Source organism: Schistocerca cancellata, chromosome 9, assembly GCF_023864275.1.
Source record: "Schistocerca cancellata isolate TAMUIC-IGC-003103 chromosome 9, iqSchCanc2.1, whole genome shotgun sequence".
In the NCBI taxonomy this organism is placed as follows: Eukaryota; Metazoa; Arthropoda; class Insecta; order Orthoptera; family Acrididae; genus Schistocerca; species Schistocerca cancellata.
The window spans coordinates 68,359,561-68,385,878 of NC_064634.1; the positions used below are offsets into that span (position 1 = coordinate 68,359,561).

Genomic DNA, 26,318 nt, shown 5'->3' on the forward strand with positions numbered 1-26,318 from the left:
AACAGGCCCCGTGCCTGGCTACTTATCGACCTGGCCAACATCTTGTTCTTGTGACAGACGCCTCTCAATACGCGTTTGGTGCAGTCCTTGTGCACTGTTTTTCTGACGGTTCTGAACAACCCAGTGCTTATGCCCCAAAATGCTCACGGATGCCCAACGAAAATATTCTCAAATTGAAAAATAAGCTTTGGCCATTAGTTATGCTCTTCATAACTTTGGTGTTTTTCTCTATGGATCCAAATTTCATCTTGTTACGGACCACAAACCACTTGTTTCCTTGTTTCATCCATCAACGTCGTTTCCCGAGAGGCTGCACACTGCCTCCTGCGTTGGGCTCTTTCCTTGTCTTGTTTCAATTATGAGATTCATTTCTGCGCGCGCACACACACAAACGTGCACGCGCGTGCGCGCACACACGTTACCACTCTCTTTGACTACAGTGGCTGCAGAAAGCCATAATGTATGCATAAAGTGTGCTTGGTTTTTTGTGTGTGTGTGTGTGTGTGTGTGTGTGTGTGTGTGTGTGTGTGTGCTTTCTTTTCTTTTTGAAAGGTAAGTGTGTACTAGTCTTTTTATTCTGCTTGTCTGCAACTCTGTGTATTACCTTTATGTGAGTTACAATCTATCATCTTCAAAATTTTACATCGAAAATTTCAGCCAAATCATTTGGCATTTTGGCAGCTGTCACTCCCTCCACACCAAAAAATCCACCCATGCAATTTCGACACCTACGGACAGTGTATCTGCAATGACAAGAACTCCTTTGCTTAGTGGGGCCTTCCCAGAGACACATTAACCCCACCACTTCTTTCCAAACACTGTGTGCAATGAATTTCCTGTGCCGTATCCTCGCACACTTCTGATCCTCCCACCACCCCAGGAAGCAGTGCCCCCCTCATCACCTAATATCACTCTGAACTGGAACAACCGGTCCATATCCTTCACCAGGGCTTTGTTTATGTATCAACATTCACTGGCCCTGAAATGAAGGACATCCTACCCATGATCCTTTCCACCCATTTTCTATTCCATCACCTCTGGTACCGCGCACTGTGGAATTTGAATCTGCGCCAAACGCCATGGACGTTGAAGATCCATAGAGGTCTCTGCACCATCGCGCCTTAAGTTGTGGTGGCTTCTAGTGTGAGGACGCCACAGTGAAACATGTGGTCCCAGCGGCCAATAGCAGTGCCCCCGATAGCATACTTAAGCGCCTGCTTCGCGCTCAGCCAACAGTCTAACATTGTGTTGCGTCTCAGGACATATCGTCTCAGACAGCGTATTGACTTCGTGTTTCTATTCCAGTGGACGTGGCTGTCTTGTTTGGTTCGTTACCCTGTTGTCTGTTCTTGTTGTGTCGTAAGGTCCTCCGTTGGTCGTGTCCATCCTCTCCCGTTGTGTTGTTGTTTGCGGGCCGCTCCGCGGGTCCCGCCGCATTTCCGTCACTACTACCCCGCGACTGTTCCGGTTGCCTTTACAACATCACCCACCCAACCTCAAAGCATCCTAGTCCATCCTTATACCATTCCCACTGCATTCCCTTGCTACAGGGGTCATATTCCTGTGGAAGAACCAGGTGGAAGACTTGCCCAATCCACCAACCCAGCACTTTCTACTCCAGTCCGGTCACAGGATTATCCTATCCTACCAGTGGCAAAGCCGCCCGTGAAAGCAGGCAGGTCATATAGCAACTCTGCTGCAATACTGCATAGCTTTTTAAGTTAGTATGACAATCAACCAGCTGTGCGCCACAATGAATGGGCACCACCAAGAGCAATGGCTGCTCCATAACCCATGCCACCTGGATCCTTCTATACAGTGCCAGCTTTCCTGAACTACGTAGACAGAGTTATCCTTGCAACAAATCTTTTGCTCCTGTAATCCTCCTGGACCTGTAATCCTCCTGGACCCAGTCTCTGTTAACCACTGTCCACACACCCTCCACCCCACAGTTTCCCCTACCTCTGTCATATCACTCCCTCCCAATTCACATCTCCATGCCACCTTCACCGTGTGCTGGTCACTACCACCACTGGTGCACCACAAGCCTAGGCTAGCCTCTACACCTGCCACCCTTTCCTCCCACATTTCTAGCCAGCAAACCAGCTGCCACTCTCTGAGCTGTCACCTACCCACCATGACCCCTCTTTCCTGCCTCCTGGCTCTGCCCCTCCCCCCCCTTTCCCACCCCAAGCTGTCCCCATGCCAAACTGAATCACAGCAATGTGTGTTTAGTTGATACTATGTAGGGGCACAGAGATTTTGTGATTATTTGTGTGTGTGTGTGTGTGTGTGTGTGTGTGTGTGTGTGTGTGTGTGTGCGCGCGCGCGCGCGCGCGTGCACTATCCTGAAAAAGGATTGATCCTGGAAGGTAGCAAGTTTTCTTTCCCTTTTTTGTGTGCCTGTTGATAACTGAATGTTTCTCATATTCCACGAGTGACCTCTTTTACTTTTAAATTATTTACATTCTACCAGAACTTTCCTTCTATATTTATAACTACAAGTAACACATTGTTACAGTCATGGTTTGTATTTCTGAAGGGTTTTGATACTGAAAAGACTATTTACACATACAACGACAATGTACTTCATTCTTTAAGACAATAAATTACAGGCTACTGGCTACTGGCATATTCTGTGATCTATCAAAGGCATTTGACTATGTGAATCACAATACAGCAATATCGTGTTTGTACGTCCCTCATTACCGCCTTTTCCCGCATAGTAAGTTCATGTTTGGAAGTCCCAGTCCTAATTTGCATCAAACACATGTTAAAGCATTAATACATTCTTCCACCCCTCTTAGCATGTTCAAAATAGTTAGTAACTGTATTATTTGGCTGCTGCAACTTTTGTCACCATGAATTCTGTGTGTGGCGGGAGTAGGACATTTGCAGATGTGGGGCGCAGAAATGTGCCGTCAGACAGTGTTATTCAGTGGCAGCAGCTTTGCAAGTCAGAGATCATCTGCTATGGTAGAAATGATTTGTCAAAGTAATTCATATTAGCTGGCAGTAACTCTGACAACTTCCAACTTCTGTAGCAGACTAACAATAATAATAATTATTATTTATTAGCATGCAGCTCAGTTGCTAGTGTCCTTTGTTCACGTTTAGCTTCTGACTGGCGTAGACTGTGAATTTTTTTTTTTTTTTTTTTTGTCTTAACAGTGTACTGATACATCATGGACAAAAAGATAGTGAGACAGTTAACAAAATGGTGCATTATTCAGAAAGGGGACAAAAACTCACGCGTGAAGCTTGATGATACTGCATGAAAACTGAACATTTCTCCATCAAAATTAAATACGAGTACATTAGTGAGCACACAAAAAGTAACTGAAGCAGCTTGGTTGGTAGGAGAAACAGTAAATGAAATTGAATGCATGATGGTCATATATTTCACACAAAAATTGTGACTTAAAGATTTCAAAGCATTCAACAGTAGGATCAATAGGTTCAAGAACTTGTTGTGTATAAATAAGTTTGAGGTGAGACTAGAAGCGTAAACATTGACACTGTTCAGTCATGGAAAAATACTCTTCCATTAGTCATAGAAAGGTACAGCCACAATTCAGATGAAATTGGCTTATTCATTCACCTTCTTCCAGACAAAACTCTCTAGTTCAAAAACTCTCTAGTTCAGAGGACAGAAAGGCGACAGCAGAAAATTTAAAAGAGAGGCTAACTGTTTTATTATGTTGTAATGAAAGTGGAACAAAAAAAAAAAAATGATGCCAATAATAATTGAAAAGGTGAAGAGTTCACAATGCTTTAAAAATGCATGGATGTTTCCATGCAAATATATATCTAATGTGAAAGCATGGGTAACATCATTTACATTCGAACAATTATTATGTGCCTGGGATGGAAGGTTGAGTATTAGAAGCAGCCAAACATCCTGTTTATTGAACAGTGTGCAGTGCATTCCCAAGATAAGACATAGCTATATAATTTAAATGTAATTTTTTTTTCCCTCCCACCTTTACAAGTCACCTTCAGTCGCTAGACCACAGCATTATAAAATGCCTGAAAGGAAAACACAGGAAGATTCTTGTATGTAAGAGGCTGGGCTGTCTTCATACTAGAATGAGAAAGGTAATGTCCTTGGACACTATGCATCTTATAAGAAGTGCCAGAGATTCCGTGCAAGAAAGCACACTCTCAAACTGATTCAAGAAGGCTGACTTTCATCAGATGCTTATAGAGGACATTGTGTCACAAAACAAAGGAACTGCAGCTGAGCAATAGCAGCCAATAATGGGGCAAAAAGAAAATGTTGGCTATCTTAGCTTCAATTAATATGTTAAATGTGATGAAGGTGTTGCCATCTTGTCAGTCCATAACAATTGAGGAAGTGTTGCAGGAACACGTGGCAAAGAAACAAGAAGAAAGTGAAGACAAGAATGAACTAGAATCTTTGTCAGTTACAACAATATCAAAAACTACTGAAGCAATGGACACTTCAGCATTATGTTTTGAATTTTGAGTTGACAGGGAAGTGACAGACATGTTAACTAGGCACAAAAGAAACACTCAAGTATTTATATGTTTTCCAAACTTTTGTGAAGGTAGGACTACACATTGTATCTTCTTGTATTATAGTGTTGTCAGTTTAAGATAGTTTGTTGAAAGGACAATACCTATTAACTTATCAGTAGTGATTTGCTAATGGAGCTATGCTGAATGAATGACATTTATTTGTTTTGAGAAGTGTAATAAAAGTTGCGATTTTAGTGTATTTTTATATTTTTTCCACAACACATGCCAGGTACATATTTTGGATGCTAAAGGTCATGGTCTTGTGTAACATAACTGCCCTGCATTCCAAATGGCTGATAGTATAAGTGTACAAGTTCAATTTATTGGATTTAGCCCATGTTGCTGTATTTTACACATTTTTGCTTCTTGAATACTGACACTGTTTTGAGAGGTTCTGGTTACGATATTCCGAATGTGTTCTTAAAAAGGCGCATTTTGAATTATAATTTATTGAAGGAGCACACCAGGAGGTGTGTACTCCAAACATGGTACCTTAAATCCCACATTTTCACCAATGAACAAACAATCTTTACCAAATTAGGTATTTTTCAGTAGTATGATGTTCAAAATAGTGGTCCCTTCAAAAATGTGCTAATAAGATTCCACCATATCCTTTTAAGTAAATTATAATTTTATGATTTAACAGGGAATATGACAAAATGGTACAAAACAAAGGGTGTCAACAGGAAAGAGTCCTGTTATTAAGCTGTGTCAGTATCCAACAAGGAACTTATTACTTTTGGTGTCCCACAAGGATGCATCTTAGGGCCATCTGTTCTTTCTTGTGTTTGTTAATGACCTTTCATTAGTAATTTTACCAGATCCAAGTTTGTTTTGGTTCCATATTACACAAACATTGCAATAAACAGCAAATCAAATATAGTTTTAGAAAGGCCAGTTATTTAAATTTTCAGGGATGTTAACAAATTGTTACTACCCAAACTCAGTCACTAAACTCTGAGAATACGCCCCCTATAAACTCAAAACATTTTTAGAAGAGGTTCACAGGGTTAAAATTACGAGATTAAAAATTTATAGTAAAGAGGACAGAAGGGTGGTGCACAGAAACTCATTATAGATAACAATGAACACTAGCTTTTGAGTACTTGCTCTTTGAACAGTAAGAATACGCACATTCACACACAACCACACAGACACCCAAATGTGCGTGCCTGCAGTAGCAGCAAGACTGGTTACTGGATATTTATTATTGAAAGCAGTTGCCAAGGTAGATGGAAGGGGGGTAGGGAGGGGGAGGATGGGCTAGGGAAGGAGGCACGAGGCATGGAGCGGGTAGAAAGGTAGTGTGAGAGAGGTCTTTCGCCAGATGACTCAGAGGTGTTTTGTGAGAGTTTGTGTGCACTCATATGAGAAAAAGAGCAATAGCTCGGAAGCTAGTATTAACCGTTTTCTATAACGTTTCTGTTCGTCATACACCACTACTTCACAGGTAAGTGGAGTTAGGTTAACACTAACAATCTAGTATTTTATTGTGGGACAGGACTGACTTTGCTTGTTTTTATTTATCTTGTGCTAGGGTGCAAAATTCTTATATGGCTTTTGGTCTGATGATGGAAGCACAACCCCCCCCCCCCCCCCCCCCCCACCAAATCTCTCTCTCTCTCTCTCTCTCTCTCTCTCTCTCTGTGTGTGTGTGTGTGTGTGTGTCCATGTGTGTGTGTGTGTGTGAGAGAGAGAGAGAGAGAGAGAGATAATGTGATTAAACAATGGAAAATCCAGGATGGAGTGAAAGAATATTATGAAAAGGAAAATTGGTACTCACCATATAGCGGAGATGCTGAGTTGCAGATAGGCACAACAAAGACTGTCACAATATAAGCTTTCGGCCAAGAAGGCCTTTGTCTAAAATAGACACCAAACACACACACACACACACACACACACACACACACACACACACACACACACACCTGCAGCCTCTGGCAGCTGAAGCCACACACATTTTTGACAAAGGCCATGTTGGTCGGAAGCTTATATGGGACAGTCTTTTTGTTGGCCTACCTGTGACTCAGCATCTCTACTATATAGTGAGTAGCAACTTTCATTTTCACAATAATGTGATTAGCATGATTTAACATTATGGATGAAGCTCACAAATAACTTTCAGAAACTCTATCCAACTAACAGCTCCCATAAAAAGGTGAAATTAAAATGTCAGTTCGCCCCTGATTTGTGGTAATCCTAACAAGACATGGAACTGTTCAATTTATCCATTATTTTGTTCTCTTATAAAGAGTATCTGCACATTCCTTGTTAACCAAGTATCACAAAAAACAAAAATAGTAAACTGGTAGACAATATGTTTTTGTGTGTGTAGCCACATGGGTAACTTCCTTTTTGCATAAAAACTGAACTGGCAACCTGGCTGGACACTCAAAAACATGGCTCATCCATAACGCCTGGGAAAACATGAATCAGACAGTGTGTTGACAATATGCAAATTACAGGATCCCTTTGGCAGTGGGAATTACTTAAGGTATTGAATGTAACTTCTACTTTCTTTTGTCAGCTAACACTTGATATTAAAATTCATGTTATGCATAAAAAAGAAACTACTGGCATATTCTCTAAACTATAAGTAAATATGTTCCAATGCATATTTACCAAAGGAATGGCTACAACAAGCATCCCAGCACAAGTAACAGCACTCATTCCAGTGTAATCACTGATCACACCTGCCGCAATGCCGCCGATTATGCCACCAACATCAAATAAGGTAGAAACGTCAGCGCTGAGAGTTGCACCCAATGTTGCTGTGAGATATGTCTTCATAATTTTCAGCACAACACAAAACATCACAATTAAATGTCGGAGTATTAATTAACAAAAATCTACCACAGAACATACTTTCATATAAAAACATTGTGACCTTCACTTGATGACATACTTGCAGTTTGAAACCCATGCATTAAGGAGGGTTTTGATTAGAAGTTGGAGATCACGAATTACATACAACAAAAAAATTAAATTTTAGACAATCACATACAATGCAGTTTATGGACATTTTTGTCTAGTATTATGTTCCTATCTATGTCTGAGTGACACAGAAACAAAATATCAAAAAAATGGGGCTGACATTTTAATAGTTAACTGGATCAACTATACTTACTTGATGCTGATATGTATAAAGGAAGCCAGTAAAGAAACGTGTAGCTCACTAATTTTGCAAAAAATAGGGAAAGAGAATATTCCACAACTCCCTGGAAAAAGAAGAAATTAAAAGTGTTGTCACTTATACACAAAGCTAATTTTCCATTAACTCAAAGCACACTGAAATCTTGAAACATACCGGAATTTTTAGTGCTGACCAGAAACCGATGGGTGTTTCATTTGGAATCACTGCTGCAATTGGCATTGTCTCATTTGGAGGGAATCTCTTTATTTCCTGGGACAGACAATTTTAGGAATGATAAGTTGCATATATCAGTATCAGTGTAAATTTCCATAGATGCAAGGTACACTCTTTGCAGAAATCAGTGTCATACATTTTCAGTCTTGTTACTTTCAGTAACAAAAATATTAACAATCTGGATTCAAATATGATGAATAGAGCACACTGAGGCCGTTAATAGAAAGTTTCTGGATACAATTAACATATATTTGTAACGGTATCAGAAGATTCTTCTATTTTGTCAGAATAGTGATGGACAGAAACTGGGTTTCAAATACAAATTTCTAATTATAATTCACTCTGTTAAGATCATGATCAAACATTAAAGTATTATTAAGATATTGCAGTTAGCAATGGCCTGATACTACAATTACACACACCCTAATCAGTGTGTAAAACATTAATACTCATTACGTAGAAGTAGATTTTATACTTACACTTATTTGTCATCTACTTTGTCACAGAAAATCCATGATTCCTCATGTGTGTTTCAGGAGAGATACAGTGTATCAAAAGTACAAGTAAAAAAAACAGCATGCAATTAGTTATGAGTGAAAAAAACAACAAAAACAAAACATTTGAAAAACGACAAACTAGAAAAACCTCATAACATGCATGCAACAATGAATGCCTTCCTGGTCCTAAAATGGAAGGTTCAAGTAACCCTCCTTGTCTCAAAAAGGAAGGGTTACTGTAAGAGACACAACAGTTAAAAATCACTTAGTTGCAAAGCTAGTTAGCTATGTGTTTACATCACAATTTAACAAAAATGCACAAATAAAGCACAGCAGGGGAAAAAAAAAAAAACTGCATTTACTGTATGTGCTATATTCTTTAATGAAAATAAGGCCAAGACAAATTACAAGCTATAAAGGTTGCCAATTCTATACAGAACAGTCTAATAATTTGCTCTGACAGGTAAACAAAAAAAGGTTTAGATGTTACATGTGCCTCAAATAATGTAGTTTACTTAAAGACAGCACACAGAGAGAAATACTGTCACGTCCTGATCACCTTATACTCCATTTCAGTGTGAGTAATGTCAAGGGGATGAATGGGGAGGTATTCAGACAAGTCGTTACCCTTCGCTCTCACTCCAGGCATCACTAATACACAATTTTAGGAAATTCTTAAGTGTACTACTGTGCTGAACCAATGTATAGTTACTCTGTTACTTTCTAATGTAACAGATTTGTTTTTAAAATTACAAACAGATAACTAAAATATGAGGCTCATGGTAAATTTTTATTTGTATCCTCAAAGAGAGAACCATTTCAGTAGGTGCAGTGGAGAGTTAATGCACATATTTATCAACCAACATTCATAGTCCAATATATAAAGGCAAGGTAAGTGAAAAAAAAAGAGCCAAGATAGTGATTTAAAGGTAATTTTAGTGTCTTGAAAGCTTTCTTTGGTCCCCCTGGGTGGAGGAATAGAAGATGGAGAGAAATACTGCATAATTTCTCTGCTGGGAAGGATGAGGGACAACGGGTACTGAAATAGTGTTACCTATAAGGGGCAATAAAGTGACAATGAGACAAATGAAAAAAGTAAGCAAACTGTTTATTATTTAAAAAGTAATCACCATAATCGTTAATGCACTTTTCCCACACTGAGACAAAATGGCGAAAAGACAGCTGGAGCACTGAGTTGCTGAGCATGCTGCCCAACTCAATGTGCTTCACTTCAATGACTGCTTCACAGCCTGTACCTTCTTGCCAACACCAGCTTCTCTGAATTGTGGAGGTGGGAACTCTCCCTCCAGTATACCCTATGTTTCTGTAACCCTCATACCCTCAAACTTCGTTAATCATTGCCCTTCATACATCTATCCCCTTCTCTGCTCCCACTCCAGCACTACATGGCCTTCTGGCCTTCTATTCTACCAAAGCACCCACAGCCTTTACTTCTCTCATTTTCCACTGCCCCCCCTCCCCAACTACACCTAGCTGCCCTACTCTGTCTCCACCACGTGCCTGTACATTTCCGCAAGCAGTACTTTAACATCTCCCACCCCTACCCTACTATACCCTCCCCCCCCCCCCCCCCTTTTTCCCAGCCTTCTCCTTACCGCCACCACCCAGATTGTTTCCCCCCTCACATGCAGATGCTTGCAGTCGCAGTCTGGGTTCAAAGGCCAGAGAGAGAGTGGTCATGTGTGAGTTGTGTTAGCGTGAATGTGTGTGTGTGTGTGTGTGTGTGTGTGTGTGTGTGTGTGTGTGCTTTATCTACTTTAGAAGGAGGTCTTTTGGCCAAAGGCTCACTTGTTTAGCTGTATCTTTGTTGTACTTGTTTGCTACTCAAAATCACCACTATAAGATGAATAAAATCAACTCTTTTCAAAATACTGATACACTCCTGGAAATTGTAATAAGAACACCGTGAATTCATTGTCCCAGGAAGGGGAAACTTTATTGACACATTCCTGGGGTCAGATACATCACATGATCACACTGACAGAACCACAGGCACATAGACACAGGCAACAGAGCATGCACAATGTCGGCACTAGTACAGTGTATATCCACCTTTCGCAGCAATGCAGGCTGCTATTCTCCCATGGAGACGATCGTAGAGATGCTGGATGTAGTCCTGTGGAACGGCTTGCCATGCCATTTCCACCTGGCGCCTCAGTTGGACCAGCATTCGTGCTGGACGTGCAGACCGCGTGAGACGACGCTTCATCCAGTCCCAAACATGCTCAATGGGGGACAGATCCGGAGATCTTGCTGGCCAGGGTAGTTGACTTACACCTTCTAGAGCACGTTGGGTGGTACGGGATACATGCGGACGTGCACTGTCCTGTTGGAACAGCAAGTTCCCTTGCCGGTCTAGGAATGGTAAAACGATGGGTTCGATGACGGTTTGGATGTACCGTGCACTATTCAGTGTCCCCTCGACGATCACCAGTGGTGTACGGCCAGTGTAGGAGATCGCTCCCCACACCATGATGCCGGGTGTTGGCCCTGTGTGCCTCGGTCGTATGCAGTCCTGATTGTGGCGCTCACCTGCACGGCGCCAAACACGCATACGACCATCATTGGCACCAAGGCAGAAGCGACTCTCATCGCTGAAGACGACACGTCTCCATTCGTCCCTCCATTCACGCCTGTCGCGACACCACTGGAGGCGGGCTGCACGATGTTGGGGCGTGAGCGGAAGACGGCCTAATGGTGTGCGGGACCGTAGCCCAGCTTCATGGAGACGGTTGCGAATGGTCCTCGCCAATACCCCAGGAGCAACAGTGTCCCTAATTTGCTGGGAAGTGGCGGTGCGGTCCCCTACGGCACTGCGTAGGATCCTACGGTCTTGGCGTGCATCTGTGCGTCACTGCGGCCCGGTCCCAGGTCGACGGGCACATGCACCTTCCGCCGACCACTGGCGACAACATCGATGTACTGTGGAGACCTCACGCCCCATGTGTTGAGCAATTCGGCGGTACGTCCACCCGGCCTCCCGATGGCCACTATACGCCCTCGCTCAAAGTCCGTCAACTGCACATACGGTTCACGTCCACACTGTCGCGGCATGCTACCAGTGTTAAAGACTGCGATGGAGCTCCGTATGCCACGGCAAACTGGCTGACACTGACGGCGGCGGTGCACAAATGCTGCGCAGCTAGCGCCATTCGACGGCCAACACCGCGGTTCCTGGTGTGTCCGCTGTGCCGTGCGTGTGATCATTGCTTGTACAGCCCTCTCGCAGTGTCCGGAGCAAGTATGGTGGGTCTGGTACACTGGTGTCAATGTGTTCTTTTTTCCATTTCCAGGAGTGTATTATGTTATTATGTATTCAGAATTATTTTGTGAAATCTGTGTAAAAGAAGTAACAGCTGTTAAAGTTCTCGAGCATATGATCTCGTTTATTATGCGTTTTAATTATATTTCATAATCTGCAATAACTCTAACTACATATTTCCAAAAACACTTTGGGAAAACAGCAATCAGTTTCACAATTGTACTTAAATAAACCATCTACATTGTGCAAATCACATTTTTTGGAACTGATTTCAGCCTAAAGACTGTACTCCAAACTTGTGTGCAGACTGATGCATGGAGCAGGAACACCAGAAGTCTCCAAATACTGTAAACTGAACTTGATAGCATCGAGATACTTCTGCAGTTCCTGTTCCATGGATCCATCTCCACACATGAACTTTCGAGTATAGTCTGGAGACAATCCATGTTTAGACTAAAATCGGTCACTAATAAATGTGATTTGTGTGATCTAGACTGTTTTTCTAAGCACAATAACTCTACGTTCTATCGAAGATACCTCGTTGCATACTCCCTATCAAAAAGGCCTGAATCCAGAGACAAATTTCACTTGACAGATCATACTTTTGATAATAGGTGTAGATGTGGTATGGAGGCAAATGCTTTTCGAAATTGACAAGCACTACCACTACCACGACAAAAAATGTCAAGTGAGGAAAGCACAAGTTGGGTTTTAGATGATCAATGGTTCAGGAATCCATACTGTTTATATTTGACCTCAGATTAGATTCCAAGATTCTACAACAATTGAATATCAAAGATATTGGACAGTAGTTTTGTGGAACACTTCTTTAACCCTTCCCGTAGACGACAGTGACTGGTCTTCCTTGCAACTACTGGGCACAGTTTTATTGGGGGGGGGATCTGTGGTATTTCTAATTAAAAGAGGGGCTAACTCAGACACAAATTCAGTGTAGAATATGATATGGGTGCCATTGGGCCCTGGAAGTTTGTTCAATTTAAACGATTTCAGCTTTATCTCAATTCCACTGGCACTAATATCTATTTCACTTACGTTTTCAGTGGTATGGGAATCAAACTGAGGCAACATTCCTGGGTTTCCATATGTAAAGGCATATATGCTTTTGTTTTGATACCCTCCCTTTCAGTTCCATTCTCATCCATGAGTGAGTGAAACTAACTTTGGTGTCATTAACAGTCTTTACATGCAACCAAGATTTCCTTTTATTTTGTGAAACATCTTTTGGCAGTATTCTGCTAAGGTAGTCATTGAAGGCTTCACACATTTCTCTCTAAGCCAAACATGTTTCACTGAGCATCTTGATATTGATAGCCCTGTGCTTTATTTTACACCTGTTATGTGGCAGTCTGTTTCTTTACAGTGACAGTGTACCATGGAGCACCCCTTGCACCATGAACTGCTACAATGGGTGCATATCTATCCATTATATGGTCAACTATTCTTTTGAACTTGAGGCACAGTTCTTCTAGTTTCACCTGTCCCAAGCTAAAAGTTTGAAGTTCCTCATCATGATGTCACACTACCATCTCTTTATCTAGTTTACTGAACATATAAATCTTTCTACTTGCTTTAGTTGCCCTTTGCACTTCGGTAATCATTATTGTTACAGATAATAACAGTTTCGATGTGGATGTCCTCAAAGAAGTCACATCTATTTGTTGCCGTGAGATATATTTCCATCATCAGTGGGATTTCAAACCACCTGTTTTTGATAGTTTTCAGAGAAGTCAAATATATAGAAAAGTAATATTTTACAGTATGCCCTGTCATGCCCAAAACTAAAAAACTAAGTTTCCCAACTGATTGTCGGATGACTGAAGTCTTCTCCCATGACTACAGTATGACTTGGGAACTTGCATACTTGTGAGCTGAATGTCTCTCTTATGTTTTCAGTTAAATCAGGAGGTGATTCTGGTGGTTGATAAAAGAATCCAGTTATAATTTTATGCCCACCCCTGATACTAAGTTTTGCCCAAGCAATCTCGTGTGCAGCTTCATACTCTACCTGGATGAATTTTCCTATCCAATCCTATAACTAATCCATCAATATAAAAAACCATTAAAACTGTATAAATCAGTGGTGAATGATATATTTTACTATTTTGAGTAGTGTTTGAATGTATGGAATTTCACTATGCTTATTTCGAGACAAACAAGTGTTAGCTTGAAAAACTCTCTGTGCTTTTTGACTGTCTCATTAATTATTTGTTGCAGCTGGAGAGACAGTTAAAACAATTAACAAAAATGTTAAATTACTACAAACATTTCAGGTGAGGCCTAACTGTGGTATGAATATGAACAGAATACATAAGTAAATGTAACCAACATTTTTACAGATCTTTCCACTACATATTTCAGATGATTCTATATCTGCATCATCAGGCAGATTTATTTAAAGTAACAAGATACAGTGCATGTATGAATTTTCTGGACAATGTGTGTCACACACTACAGCAGAAAGAACAAAATTATGTCAGCACACTTAGCCCCAAATTATGTGGGTGCTTTGCTTTCGGGCAACTATAATAGAAAGCAACATGTGACTGCAGAAAAGTATTAAAATTACCACTCAGCTGCCTCTGCCCTTTATGACAAGACCCATCAAGTCTGAGTATGTACAGTTCATGGATCACAGAAACACCTCACTCTTAAAATTATTATCTTTATAAAAGAAGAGCTAAATGAAGCAGAGATAAACATGGAATACAAGGTAGAAAAAAATTTAGGCAGAAAGTTCATGGCAGGAAAATCTACCAGTCAGCAAAAAAACCCACACATACACGACTGTGACCACTTCGTTTTAAAATAAGTAGAGCCCATTTTTGAAGAATGAAATTAATATGGACACAAAGAAATGCCAAAAGAAAATTCTGAAATGCCCTGTGTTGATGCAAGATGAGTCATGTACTGACCAGTAAAATTTGAGACATTTGGGCTTATGCAAGGACATGTTGGGAGCAATTTGTAACAAGCATCCTCAGTGAAAGCAGTAAGAAAAGGGAAGTGTTGGTATACTACACAGAAGTACTTCTGCCTGAGCTTGTCTTGTTACAACATCCCAGAGGCTCTCCTTCACGATTGGTTAGGAGTTACAGAACACAATGTATGTATGTATGAATGAATCTTCACAGCTGTCTTCAGTGACTGGAGTAACACATTATGTAGAAATGGATTAATACCAATACTGTATAGTGGTAAAAAAAATTATTTAAAAAGAAGTTGGATGACTCACATAAACTGAGTTGAACAAAATTAGGTGATGCTAAATAAATCCCGTAAGTTGTAGGGTTCCCCATCATGGTCAAGTTTTGCTGATGTTTCAAACATTCAAGATAGAACTGATGTAAAAGGAGAGCTGGAAATGTTACACAAGGTAAACAGGTCACATGACTGAAATAAAAAAAGCAGTAGCCACTTTCTAGCCAAACTATCAATAAACTTCAATTTGAATAATGTGCTTAGTGCTTTATGTACCTCAGAATATAATGAACAATATTTGTTATTAACCTTAATCCTGGCTTCTGACCTCTATCAAATCTTGCTAATGAAAGTTTTTTTTCAATAGCTTCCTGATTTTTGACTAACTGTGCACAAAATCATGCACTTTGTTAGTGTTCAGTTTCACAAATTTAAGTGTGGTAAAAGAGAAAAATGATAATGCATATCTTTAATTCCTGTTTTCAACAGTTGTTGGAAAATTTAATGAAATAGAAAGAGGTAGAAGCTATGATAAAATGTAAGTGACTGCTCAGCAGAAGCTTATACAGAAAATCTTTCAGTGTATTACGTGTGCTGCTGACTTATGTGACAATGGATATCTTCCATTGCTAATTCTTATTGTGATGCCTGTATCATCAATGTAAAATTAAATGTAAACCTTCAGTACATAATAATTACCTCATAATGGTTCATCTATGTGGTACCAGCCTGAACTGCAGTATACTCCATTTGTGCACTGGCTACCGTAACTCTCAAACCATTAGTCTTTTACCATATTTAGAAATGTACAATGGGAAGTATCAGACATGCATGTCTTATTGTACACTGCAGGACTGGAAGAAATACCTATGCACAAGCACAGCATGCATGATGGTCCTGTCTACAAGCATGCCTGCATTTAAAAAAAAAAAATAGCATCATTCACAAATGGTGGAGCCTTACCTGCCCTCCCAGTAGGGAATCCTCTTCACCTGAGCTGTACTCATCAGAACTTGAATCTGACGTCACTCTTGTGCTGATCCTTTGGTAGCCGAATGCCGAGCGCATCTAAACAGTGAAGTTACATGGTGCCTAAACAAAGATAAATACAGAAACACGAGTGGCTGCCAAAATATGTGAGGATGCCATTGGGAAAGTCATGTCAGTCCTCAGAAATAAGATTCAAAAATCGATACCACTTAGTGGGCTTCCAATTTCCACATTCAAATAGGTTTGAATACAATTAGCAATGTCAGCATCTGGTATATGAATGTAGTGCTCTTCACTTACAACTTGTTACTCACTTGAAACTCAACAAGATAATGGGTTTCTTCCGAGATTATGAATATTCTACAATTTATCTCAAATGTACTTATCAAACCACTTATTCTTGAACAGAGTTCATCAGTATTTATGTAACAGATGCAGTGGGTAGTTAATAGGATACACTAAACAGGAATGTTGAAAACTATTTTTTGATACCACTGTCATATGTTCGACTAGTCTTCAGCTTGTTATTATCAACTTTATTACAAAAAAAGGGGGGGGGGGGCATGTATGATTTCCTGTTGCTTATTACTCTGTTGTTACATGTCTTATTATAGAGACTAATAGATGGAAGAGAACAACCATTTGATTTGATACATCAAAACTTTAGTTTTTCCATGCCAAAATTACTGTGATGCTGTTTTTGATGGTAATTTTCAAACTGTATTATGAAAATTACACAATTTTTAGGAAAATAATTATGAAGCTACCAGACTAGTAAATAAAACCTATACAATGAAAACTTCAAGCTTACTGAAATATATTTTATACTTTCTTCAAAGAAATAATTTTTATTTGGCTGTGAAAAAGGGATGGTCATGCAGGGAGATGTACAGGAAAACAAATTATTCATAAAAATGATGTTCTACTCATATCATCCTTCAAATCCAGTGATGAACTCTCAAGTGTGAAGTTATCCAGATAATATCTAAGTAGTGTGGAAAAAAGCAAGGCCACCACCTTCAAAGGCATTCCAAACAAAACAGAATGCTTTGCCATCACCAAGCCAACCACTTACCCTATAGATATACATGAACTACACCTAATAGTGAGTGCAACCAACAAATGCCATACAAAGTTAACAAAATCACAACTTTGTTACTCCAGAAGAACAAATGGCACAACCATCACCAAATTACAAAAACAATACTAGTCCAACTTCTGATTTAAAAAGTTTTCTGTATAGACACTATATCATCACCGAGAGGAGGTGGGAAAAAAAACACCATAAATAAAAATAACAACCACAATATAATGAACATCAAGTTACTACACGTGAAAAGCACAAACAGTTTTCAGTATTGCATTTCAAGTAACCCCTTTATATCACTGACACCCCATCCCCATAATTATTTTATATAGTTAACTGATTTTCTCTGTTCATCATTTATCCGTTTGTTGTTGAGAACAGACTTCCACCGTTTGTCTCCAAGTACAGCTGCTTCTGCAATGAGCTGTTTCTCTAATAAATCACTTACATTTTTGCTACATATACTGATCTCATATGAGATTCTTTGTTCTCTCCTTCCCACACAATCCAGGAGGCAGTGCCCTATTGTGCATTCCCTGTCCACAGACTGATACCAGACTTCCATTCACAGTCTAGTGGTTTCATCAACTTCTTGTCTCAGTGCTGTATGGGACCCAATTGACACAAGTTGTTATTGTCTCTGGATTATGTGACTTTAAAACAAACTTTCTGATACAAAGTCCCATCAGCAGTGAGATTACAGGTATTATCTCCTTGGTTTTTTCAGTGCAACTGATAAATAGTTCAGTTGCTTGTGTTCTGCCAAGTTGTTGTTTCCACTTTATGCACAATATTTGAATGACTGACCCAGCCTCCTCCTACAAGTGCTACAAGTTTTGCTGTTTTGTTTGGACTCCATTAAACTACGATGAAACAAGTAACGTGGTACAAATGCATAATTAAGGGGTCTATCAAACTTAAGATGTCAGAAAATCTAATAAACAGGGATGACAGCAATTTAAATAATGCTTGGGGTCCAGCACTCAATGTATTAAAATCTTGCATGCCATCACATCCACCAGAGTTGATAAACACAGAAAATTTGCATTTCACCAGAGTATCAGTGTGAGCTTTGAAAAGCGAAAAAGCATCGAAGGGCCTATCGGGCATCTGGAATTGAAATCTACTGTAACTATTGGTGTGAGACCAACAATAGTTCACAGTTTGGTGAGTACACGTAACAGCAAAACTTTAGCACTGAAAGAAGGCAGCTGGATTTGTCAACTAAATATTGTGAATAAAATAGAAACAACAACTTGGCATAACACCTGGAAGCACATTATAGATCACACATGTTATTCAATTTTCAAATGCTCAGAATTTTATGCTAAAATTTACCATCCAGTAAAGAACAAAAGAAATGTGAGAAAGTGATGTGAAGCATTCAAAAATAGATGAACAAATAAGCATTACAAAATTCAATTTTGATGTCCTCATTACAGATTTTAAGAATGAATTGAAGAATGAAATATTTTCCAAGTGTTTCTCATTCTCTGCTTGGCAATTAGGCATCTGAACATCTTGACTACAGCAAAATTTGTGCACAATGGACTCCCTGGCAGATGAGTGACTGGCACTGTAATGTAACTGACTGAGATTCACATACAGTAGTGAATGATACATTTCATTATTAATATCATGACACACAATATTTTGTGTATTATTTAATGTATTGTATCTTTCCTCATTTAATCTTAAATTTATGTTTGTGTTTATTCCTTTTCCAGTTGTTGTTTTTTTAATATAATACTATTTGGAATAATTAAATAGCATTTACATGACAAGTTAGTTACGCTGTTGACAAAATTACGATAGTTTGGAATTTCAAGTCAAACATGTTCCCATAATACAGTTTTGTAAAATGACAAATAGAAAGTTCTAGAAAAATCACTGTGTAATATTGCGACTGATTACTGAAACTTTAAACAGTTCAGTACATAATAATCTTTAACATTGTTCTTAAGATAACTGTGTGTTCCCAATAATGTAACATTTGTGTTGAAGCCTCTGTAAATGGTAGTAATTAAAACAGTTAAGCACTTCAGCAGCAATTTGCATACTTTGAAAGCAACTGCTTCGTAACAATATTTAACAAAATTTTCCACACCAAATCAAATTGTGTTAATCAAATTGTATGAGGCATTTATGCTTTTATTTTAAAACATACAATTAAGCTCAATTTTTTATTACTATGTCACTTTTCATTATAATATTACTAATGTTCTAGAACCAATAATGGATTTTTTACTTCAATTTGTTACATTTTATTATAAGGGTGGGTGCAAGGCCAAGCAGTGAGTTCTACTGAGTTCTGTTTAGAGTTAGTATATATGTATTATTGTGATCAGTAGAGTTTTAAGATCAGATCTGAAGTTATCAGAAAAATGGAATCTGATGTTTGTACAAATGTCTGAATTTATTTACCGCACCTGGAAGTAGTAAAGTGGGAGATACATTCAAATACTGTAAGGTTATTAATTTATGTGGACCTGTCATTTCTACACAAAAATTAAGTACAAATGTTATTTTTGTTCTAACAACTTATAATTAATTAATGTAATGTTGTGATGTATCTTAGTTGAAGTATCAAATAAATCACCACACAGTATTCTGATGAATCAAGTCTGATAATTATATTAGAATACAAAACACTAAAGCAGTTGCAGCTCTCTGATGTTTTTGACATGTTATTGCGGAGACAGATATGTTGATTGGCTGGTGTATTTGAGAGAGGGGACCAAACAGCAAGGTCATCGATCCGATCAGATTAGGGAAGGGTGGGGAAGGAAGTTGGCCATGCCCTTTCAAAGAAACCATCCCGGCATTTGCCTGAAGTGATTTAGGGAAATCATGGAAAACAGAAATCAGGATGGCCGGATGAGAAGACAGATATGTCTTTTTTGAGCAAACTATTACTGGTGATGAGACAAGACTGTCTCATTTGACTCCAGAGACTGAGTGCAGGTCATCCAATTGGCACTATCCCATGTCACTCAAAGAGTCGAACAAATTCTGTAAGTATATTTTGTTGATCTGGTGCCTCACAGCTTGCAAGTATTTAAAAATATATTAGTTTCACTACTGAGAGCTGATAAACACTCCTGTATTATGACCATCATCAGGAATATTACTAGACTTAAAAAACAGCTTACTTGGTGACATTAACCTATGGCATCAAATAGCATAAAATCCATTAAAAATCACAATTGCTATGTACAAAAATGCACAAAATTTCCAATCTTCATCCAACATATACAATGCAGTTTGAAAATTTCATGTAGATGAGCCTTACACACTGGCCAGTAGTGCAAGTTGGATTTTGAATGACAGGTGTTTCTGAAATTCATTCTGCTTAATGTGGAGAATGTCTCACTGTTTAAGAAAAGTCATTATGTATAAGCTCAAAACATGTTCTAAGACTCTGTAAAGGATGGGTTCAGTGATACTGGATTGTAATTTTCTGGGTAACTTCCACTACCTTTCTGTCCAGTGGGAGTGACCTGCATTTTATTCCAACTACTGGGCAGATTTTTTTAAAAAATACAGGGTGGCCCTTTCAACCTCCCCAGCAGTGAATGCAAGGAGTAATGTGGATGCAGGGAAAAAAATCACAAATTAATGTGCAAAGAAATTATTGTAGATTATGTGGATGTGATTGACCTTATGTGAAAACAGTTAATAAGTGATATATAAGTGGCAGCTGGAAGGGTTCTGAAACATTCTGGTGGTGCAGGTCATGGTGTTTCAGAAGAAACTGTGCAGAAGACCACATAGGCCAGTTTGGCAGGCATCTAGACAAATTAATGTATGATGAGACAAACTTTCATTATAAGGAATGGTTAACCAGCATAATGTTCAGATTTGGGGCTCGCAAGATCCGCACACTATCAGTGAACATGTTCGTGATATCCCTAAACTGAATGCCAAGTGTGGGCTGATGTACAATAAGATTGTTGGACTGTTCTTCTTTGCAGAAAATATAGTGAATATGTCAGTGTTTCTGGATATGTTGCAACAGTTTGTATACCCCAGATACAAGTATTGGAATCGTACATCATCTTTCAACAAGATGAAGTTCTGCTGCATTGGTCAACAGCCGTTTGCAAGTTACTGGATACGAAATTTCCCAGTCGCTGGATCAGATGCAGGGGACCCATTGCCTGAGCACCACATTCCCAACAATATTACCCAACTGGATTTCTTCTTGTGGGGAATACTGAAGGACTGCACATATGTGACCAAAGTGGATGATATTCCTGTGTCAAGACGTGCAGTGTCATCAAGTATCGAGAGCGGTGCAAGAAGTATCAACCACTGCAGAACTACTGCACAGCAAAGCAGTATCACAGGGCACCACTGCCACACCTCTACCCTGAAATGACACCGCCAGAGACCAGAAGGGCAGTTCTGTTCGAGGCTGGATACTGGCCAATTCCAGGTAGTTCCTGACAGAGTAATGTCATTGTACTGCATACTCGCCATGACACAGCCCATGTCAACCATTGGGAAGTGAAGAGACTTCTGTCTCCTGTGAACTGTGCCTACATGCCAACGCTATCTGAACTGTTTCAACGAGTGTCTATGAAATTGTGTTTTCTAGTGACTGTAATGAAGCCACAGTACAGCTATCCTGAACTTGTATAAATTTGCCACTCCATAATCGTGGCTCTGTATAGTGTGTTCTGAACTGCAAGTCTGCATGTGCAACTTCATAGCTAAAGCCAAGTCTGGCGATCAAATAAGAGTTTTGTTGTAATTAATAAAGCATTACTTATTCAGAGAGTTCTAATTAACTGTATTATTGTTGGCCACCTCAGCATCCAAGAAGTCTGACACAACAAGCTGTCTTATCACTGATATAACAGCAACAGTGACAGAAGATCCTGGAGTCACCACAGACTGTAGCGACAACACTGCAGACAGACCAGTGACATGGATTGCCGGCCCCGTTACGAAGTCTGGCGAGAGTGTTTACCATCAAGTACCACAGTTGACAACAAACGCATAGGTGTGGCCACCACCCATCAGAGGGCATCAACCAACAGCAGAGGAAGGGGATGTGATGATCAGCCAACTATTTGCTGGTGATCATGTGTGTACAAATAGTCCCAGAAATATCACTCCATGCGGGGCTAGATAAGCCGGTGCCCAGCCATTCAGTAAGCAGTTCTTGACTTGCCAAGTGCTGAGAAGATTGGCAAATTCCGCTGTGTGCCACCTCGACCATCCTCTCTTCAGCAACGGTTAGGATATGTTGCTTCCCTCAGGTTACGTTATCTACCAGGTGCTAACAGCCGATTTCGGTGTGGAACAGCTGTATAGGTATAGAGTCAAAGGGAATTCTGATTGGAGGAATTAGTTGTTATTTGCTTGATCTGTAGAAGGGATCCTTATTGTTTTGCTGGTTTTGAAGAGTGTGTTACTCTTGGTGATTTATTGTGGTTTCCTTAATAAATAAGTTGGCAAAGCAAGTTGGTTCTTGCTCTGTAGATTTAGCAGAGGACATATTACAAAGAAGAAGAGAAATTGGATACAGGTTCAATATCGTTCATGATACAAATGGTTCACATGTAGAGGTGTACTGATGATTATTAAATAAATTCTTTGAGATGCTCGAGCATATGGTGTGATATATTTACTGCAGTTTTTTCTTTCCTGGATCTTTGAAATGTGTGAGAGGTTGCAAAGGTACACACTGTACTATGGCTAAGATAGAAGCGAAATCATCCCCAAATTCCTTATAGAATCTGGCAGGGATTCCACCAGTCCCTGGGGTCTTGGCCTATTTTATTAATTTCAGCAGCTTCTCAATGTCAATGACACTGATATCTATATCACACACATTTGTAGTGGTGCAGTAATTACAGTTTTTAACTATACCTGTCTAATCTTCAGTAGAAAAAATAACTAATGAGGAGGTATTAAACAGAATTGGTGAAAAAAGAAATGGCACAACCTGAATAAAAGGAGGTATCAATTAATAGATCATGTGAGGCATCAAGGAATAGTCAGTATGGAAACAGTGAGAATGGGGGGTTACAAACTGTATGGGGAGACCAAGGCTTGAATACAGTAAGCAGGTTCAAGTGGCTGTAGGTTGGGGATTAGTTACGCACAGATGAAGAGACTTGCACAGGATGAACTGGTGTGGAGAGTTGCTTTAAACCAGCCCTTGTACTGAAGTCAGCAACACCAACAACAACTACAACAACACCTCTATTGCACCATTCTTAGATAGTGCATCAGAAAAATAAACATCTAAATATTTCTGTGTGAACTCTGATTTGTCTCATCACAACGGCCATTCCTTCTCATGGAACTGGAAGGAAACAAAATGTTTTGGCATTTGAAGAAGAAAAGTGTTGGCTGAAATTTCATGAAAAGATTTTATCACAATGAGAAAAGTCTGTATCAGTGATTTGTATCACAAACTGTTTATTACACCTGTGACACTATCGCTCCCACTTCACGAGAACAGAAACTGTGCCACCCTTCTTTGAACTTTTTCAATAACTTCTGTCTATCCTATCTGAAAAGATCCCCATTCTCTAGAAGATGACAGAAAGGTGTAGTGCAGGCAGTTTCTTTAGTGAATTTGCACCTTCCATGTGCCCGGCCAATAAAACAAAGTTTTCAGTTTAACATCAGTGTGTTATATCTTGCTTCTAATTTTTGGGGTTTCTAACTATAAGTCCTATATATTTAGTTTAATTGATGAACTACATTTTTTGTCATTTTCCATGTAACAAAGATTCAATGGAATTGTCTTAGTATCTCTATGGAGGACCTCATGATTTTTACTGTTCAAGGCCAATTGTCACTTCTTGCACCAGTTACATACCTTGTATGAATCACTTTACAGTTTGTTTTGATCTTGTGCTGAATTCACAACAGTGAACAATGATATCATCTGCAAACGATCTAAGAGGGCAGCTCAGACTGCTTCCAAAACAATTTATGAAGACTACTGCATAAGTTTATCGCAGACAGCTGCAGTGGGCAGGGTACAATAGCTTCACGTGCCTGCCTCAACCAATTTTGTAAACGTCAATATGGCAGTGCCTCAGCGCTTTGTAGATGGCTAATGTTTTTAATGTTTTCACCTGCGGCCGTTAGCGCTTCACTATGTTGAAAGCTAGCAACAGGGCTGCAAGCTGTCAAGGATCTACTTATGCTGTCTTGACTGTAGTTATCAAAGATATGTGCTATATTGCCTAATATGTGACAATCTGCACACACAGCTTAATGGTATATTACAAATTTGAGCGTCTGTGACCAAGGCAAGAAATCAGTGTCACTAAAGACACAGTAGTAATTGTGTTGAAGGAGGTACCAGCCACCAACACTGGTTGCAGAAGTATAATTTAATTAATAATATGTTTCAAGTGTAAGTTTTCATAGCATAACACTAATAACCCAAATAACTGTATGTTCCTGCAAATCAATGTTAACTGTTGCACTGCTTAAAAAAAAAAAAAAAAAAACCTTTTAAAATGATGATCTCGACAGTTGCAAGGTAAATCCTAACAACAACTGTGCTTCAGTAAATAATACAATGAGTGAATGATTATCACATATGGAAAGAAAAAACTAGCACTAATCATTATCGTGTTTTCACTAAATGAATGCATAATATATCATTACATCTAGTACACCATTAATAAAAGGCACTGCACAAAATGCAGGACACATTTGCTTTAGATACCTACCTCCGATTCATCCTCTCCTGGTCTCGGACAACCCACATGTGATGGGTTTTCGACCATGAAGAGGAATATCAGGAAACCGCCCCCAGCAATAATGGCACCAGGAACAATAAATGACAAGCCCCAATCCTGTTCGACAAATGCAGCAGCTACTAAAGAACCTAATATATTCCCTACTGAAGTGTGGGAATTCCAGATACCAAATATTAAACCTGTAAATTCAGGTAAACAATTAGAAAATATATAATAGTCTTCAGCTACACTACACCTACTGAAACCAAGCATAAATGTTAAATATACATTTCTACAAACACTAAAATTTAAATGCAGTTCGTTACTAGTACTGATTTATTTCCAGAAGAAACTTAATTCAGAAGGAATCAAACCTAGCTGATCAAGACTCATGCAAGATGAGTGTAATAGTAGGCGAACAGCAAATGAAAAGGCATGTTGGAAGTACTGACACAGATTTTAATAATATCTATTTCAATATGAATACAATAACGAGAAGTCGTTGGAGGAATATAAATAATGGAAAAAGTAAAGGAAACTGCTCACCATATTGTCATGTAGAAGAAGGTGTAATTAGATGAACGGTGAACACTAACTTCACTTAATGAAGGTTTATTCAGCATTTGCACGTACAAGAGCACGGAGTGAACTGCCTTCAGCCTCCAGTCAGAACACATATAGTATATATACAACTACAGAACATTCCAGTACAATGATTCTTGACATTTGTGGATACTTCTAGAATGTACTCGAACCGAATATGGAAATTAAAATTTTACAGTCCAGGTGAGTTCTGAACTCACGACCCTCCATGCAACAGTTTAGTATCATAACCACTACACAACTCAGCTTCTTCTGTGACAATATAATGGAAATTCCATGATAGAAAATCAATAATATTAGGAAGAGGATAGACTGCTACTTGCCTTAAAGATGACACATTGAGCTGCAGACTGGCACAACGAAAAGATTGTTACCCATTTAGCTTTCAGCCACAACCTTCTTCAGAAAAGAAAAGGAAACACACACACACAGCTGGCCGCGGTGGCCAAGTGGTTCTAGGCGCTTCAGTCCAGAACCGCGTGACTGCTACAGTCGCAGGTTTGAATCCTGCCTGGGGCACAGATGTGTGTAATGTCCTTAGGTTAGTTAGGTTTAAGTAGTTCTAAGTTATAGGGGACTGATGACCTCAGATGTAAAGTCCCATAGTGCTCAGAGCCATTTGAACCATTTTTGAATACACACATACAAACACACACTCTTTCACGCAGGAAAGCATACCTCCCACAGACACGACTGCCATCTATGGCAGCTCAGACTGGAATGAAACTGTCATGTTGGACAAAAGCTGCAATATGGAGTGGGGAGGGGGATAATAGCAGGATAGGGATGTGTGTGTGTGGGGACGTGGGGAGAGAAGAGCGCTGTATGGCTGAGCATACGGGGCTAGGTGGAGACATGACAAGGCTGTCAGGTGCAGTGTCAGGAGGCTTTTTGAGGCAGAGCGGGGGGGGGGGGGGGGGGGGGGGGGATGTAGAGCAGAAAAGGAGAGGAGCAGGGATGGGGAAAGACAGGCAGGTGCATTTTCAGAGGGTGGCACACAGGCTGCACA

At 39.6% G+C, this 26,318-nt stretch overlaps 1 protein-coding gene across 8 annotated transcripts in view; it reads right to left on the minus strand.

Moving 5' to 3' along the window:
* The window catches only part of LOC126100176 (glucose-6-phosphate exchanger SLC37A2), a 357,318-nt gene that overhangs the window by 21,995 nt on the left and 309,005 nt on the right, over nt 1–26,318 (minus strand). For 7 of the 8 annotated variants that reach the window (XM_049910729.1, XM_049910734.1, XM_049910736.1 and 4 more), the window contains exons 7-11: nt 24,698–24,906; nt 15,875–15,979; nt 7,853–7,948; nt 7,673–7,763; nt 7,168–7,316 (exon numbers count right to left, since the gene is read on the minus strand). In XM_049910729.1, the coding sequence (XP_049766686.1) occupies nt 7,168–7,316; nt 7,673–7,763; nt 7,853–7,948; nt 15,875–15,979; nt 24,698–24,906 (650 nt within the window). The remainder of the gene's footprint in view (nt 1–7,167; nt 7,317–7,672; nt 7,764–7,852; nt 7,949–15,874; nt 15,980–24,697; nt 24,907–26,318) is intronic. The other variant, XM_049910732.1, reaches the window with a different exon arrangement.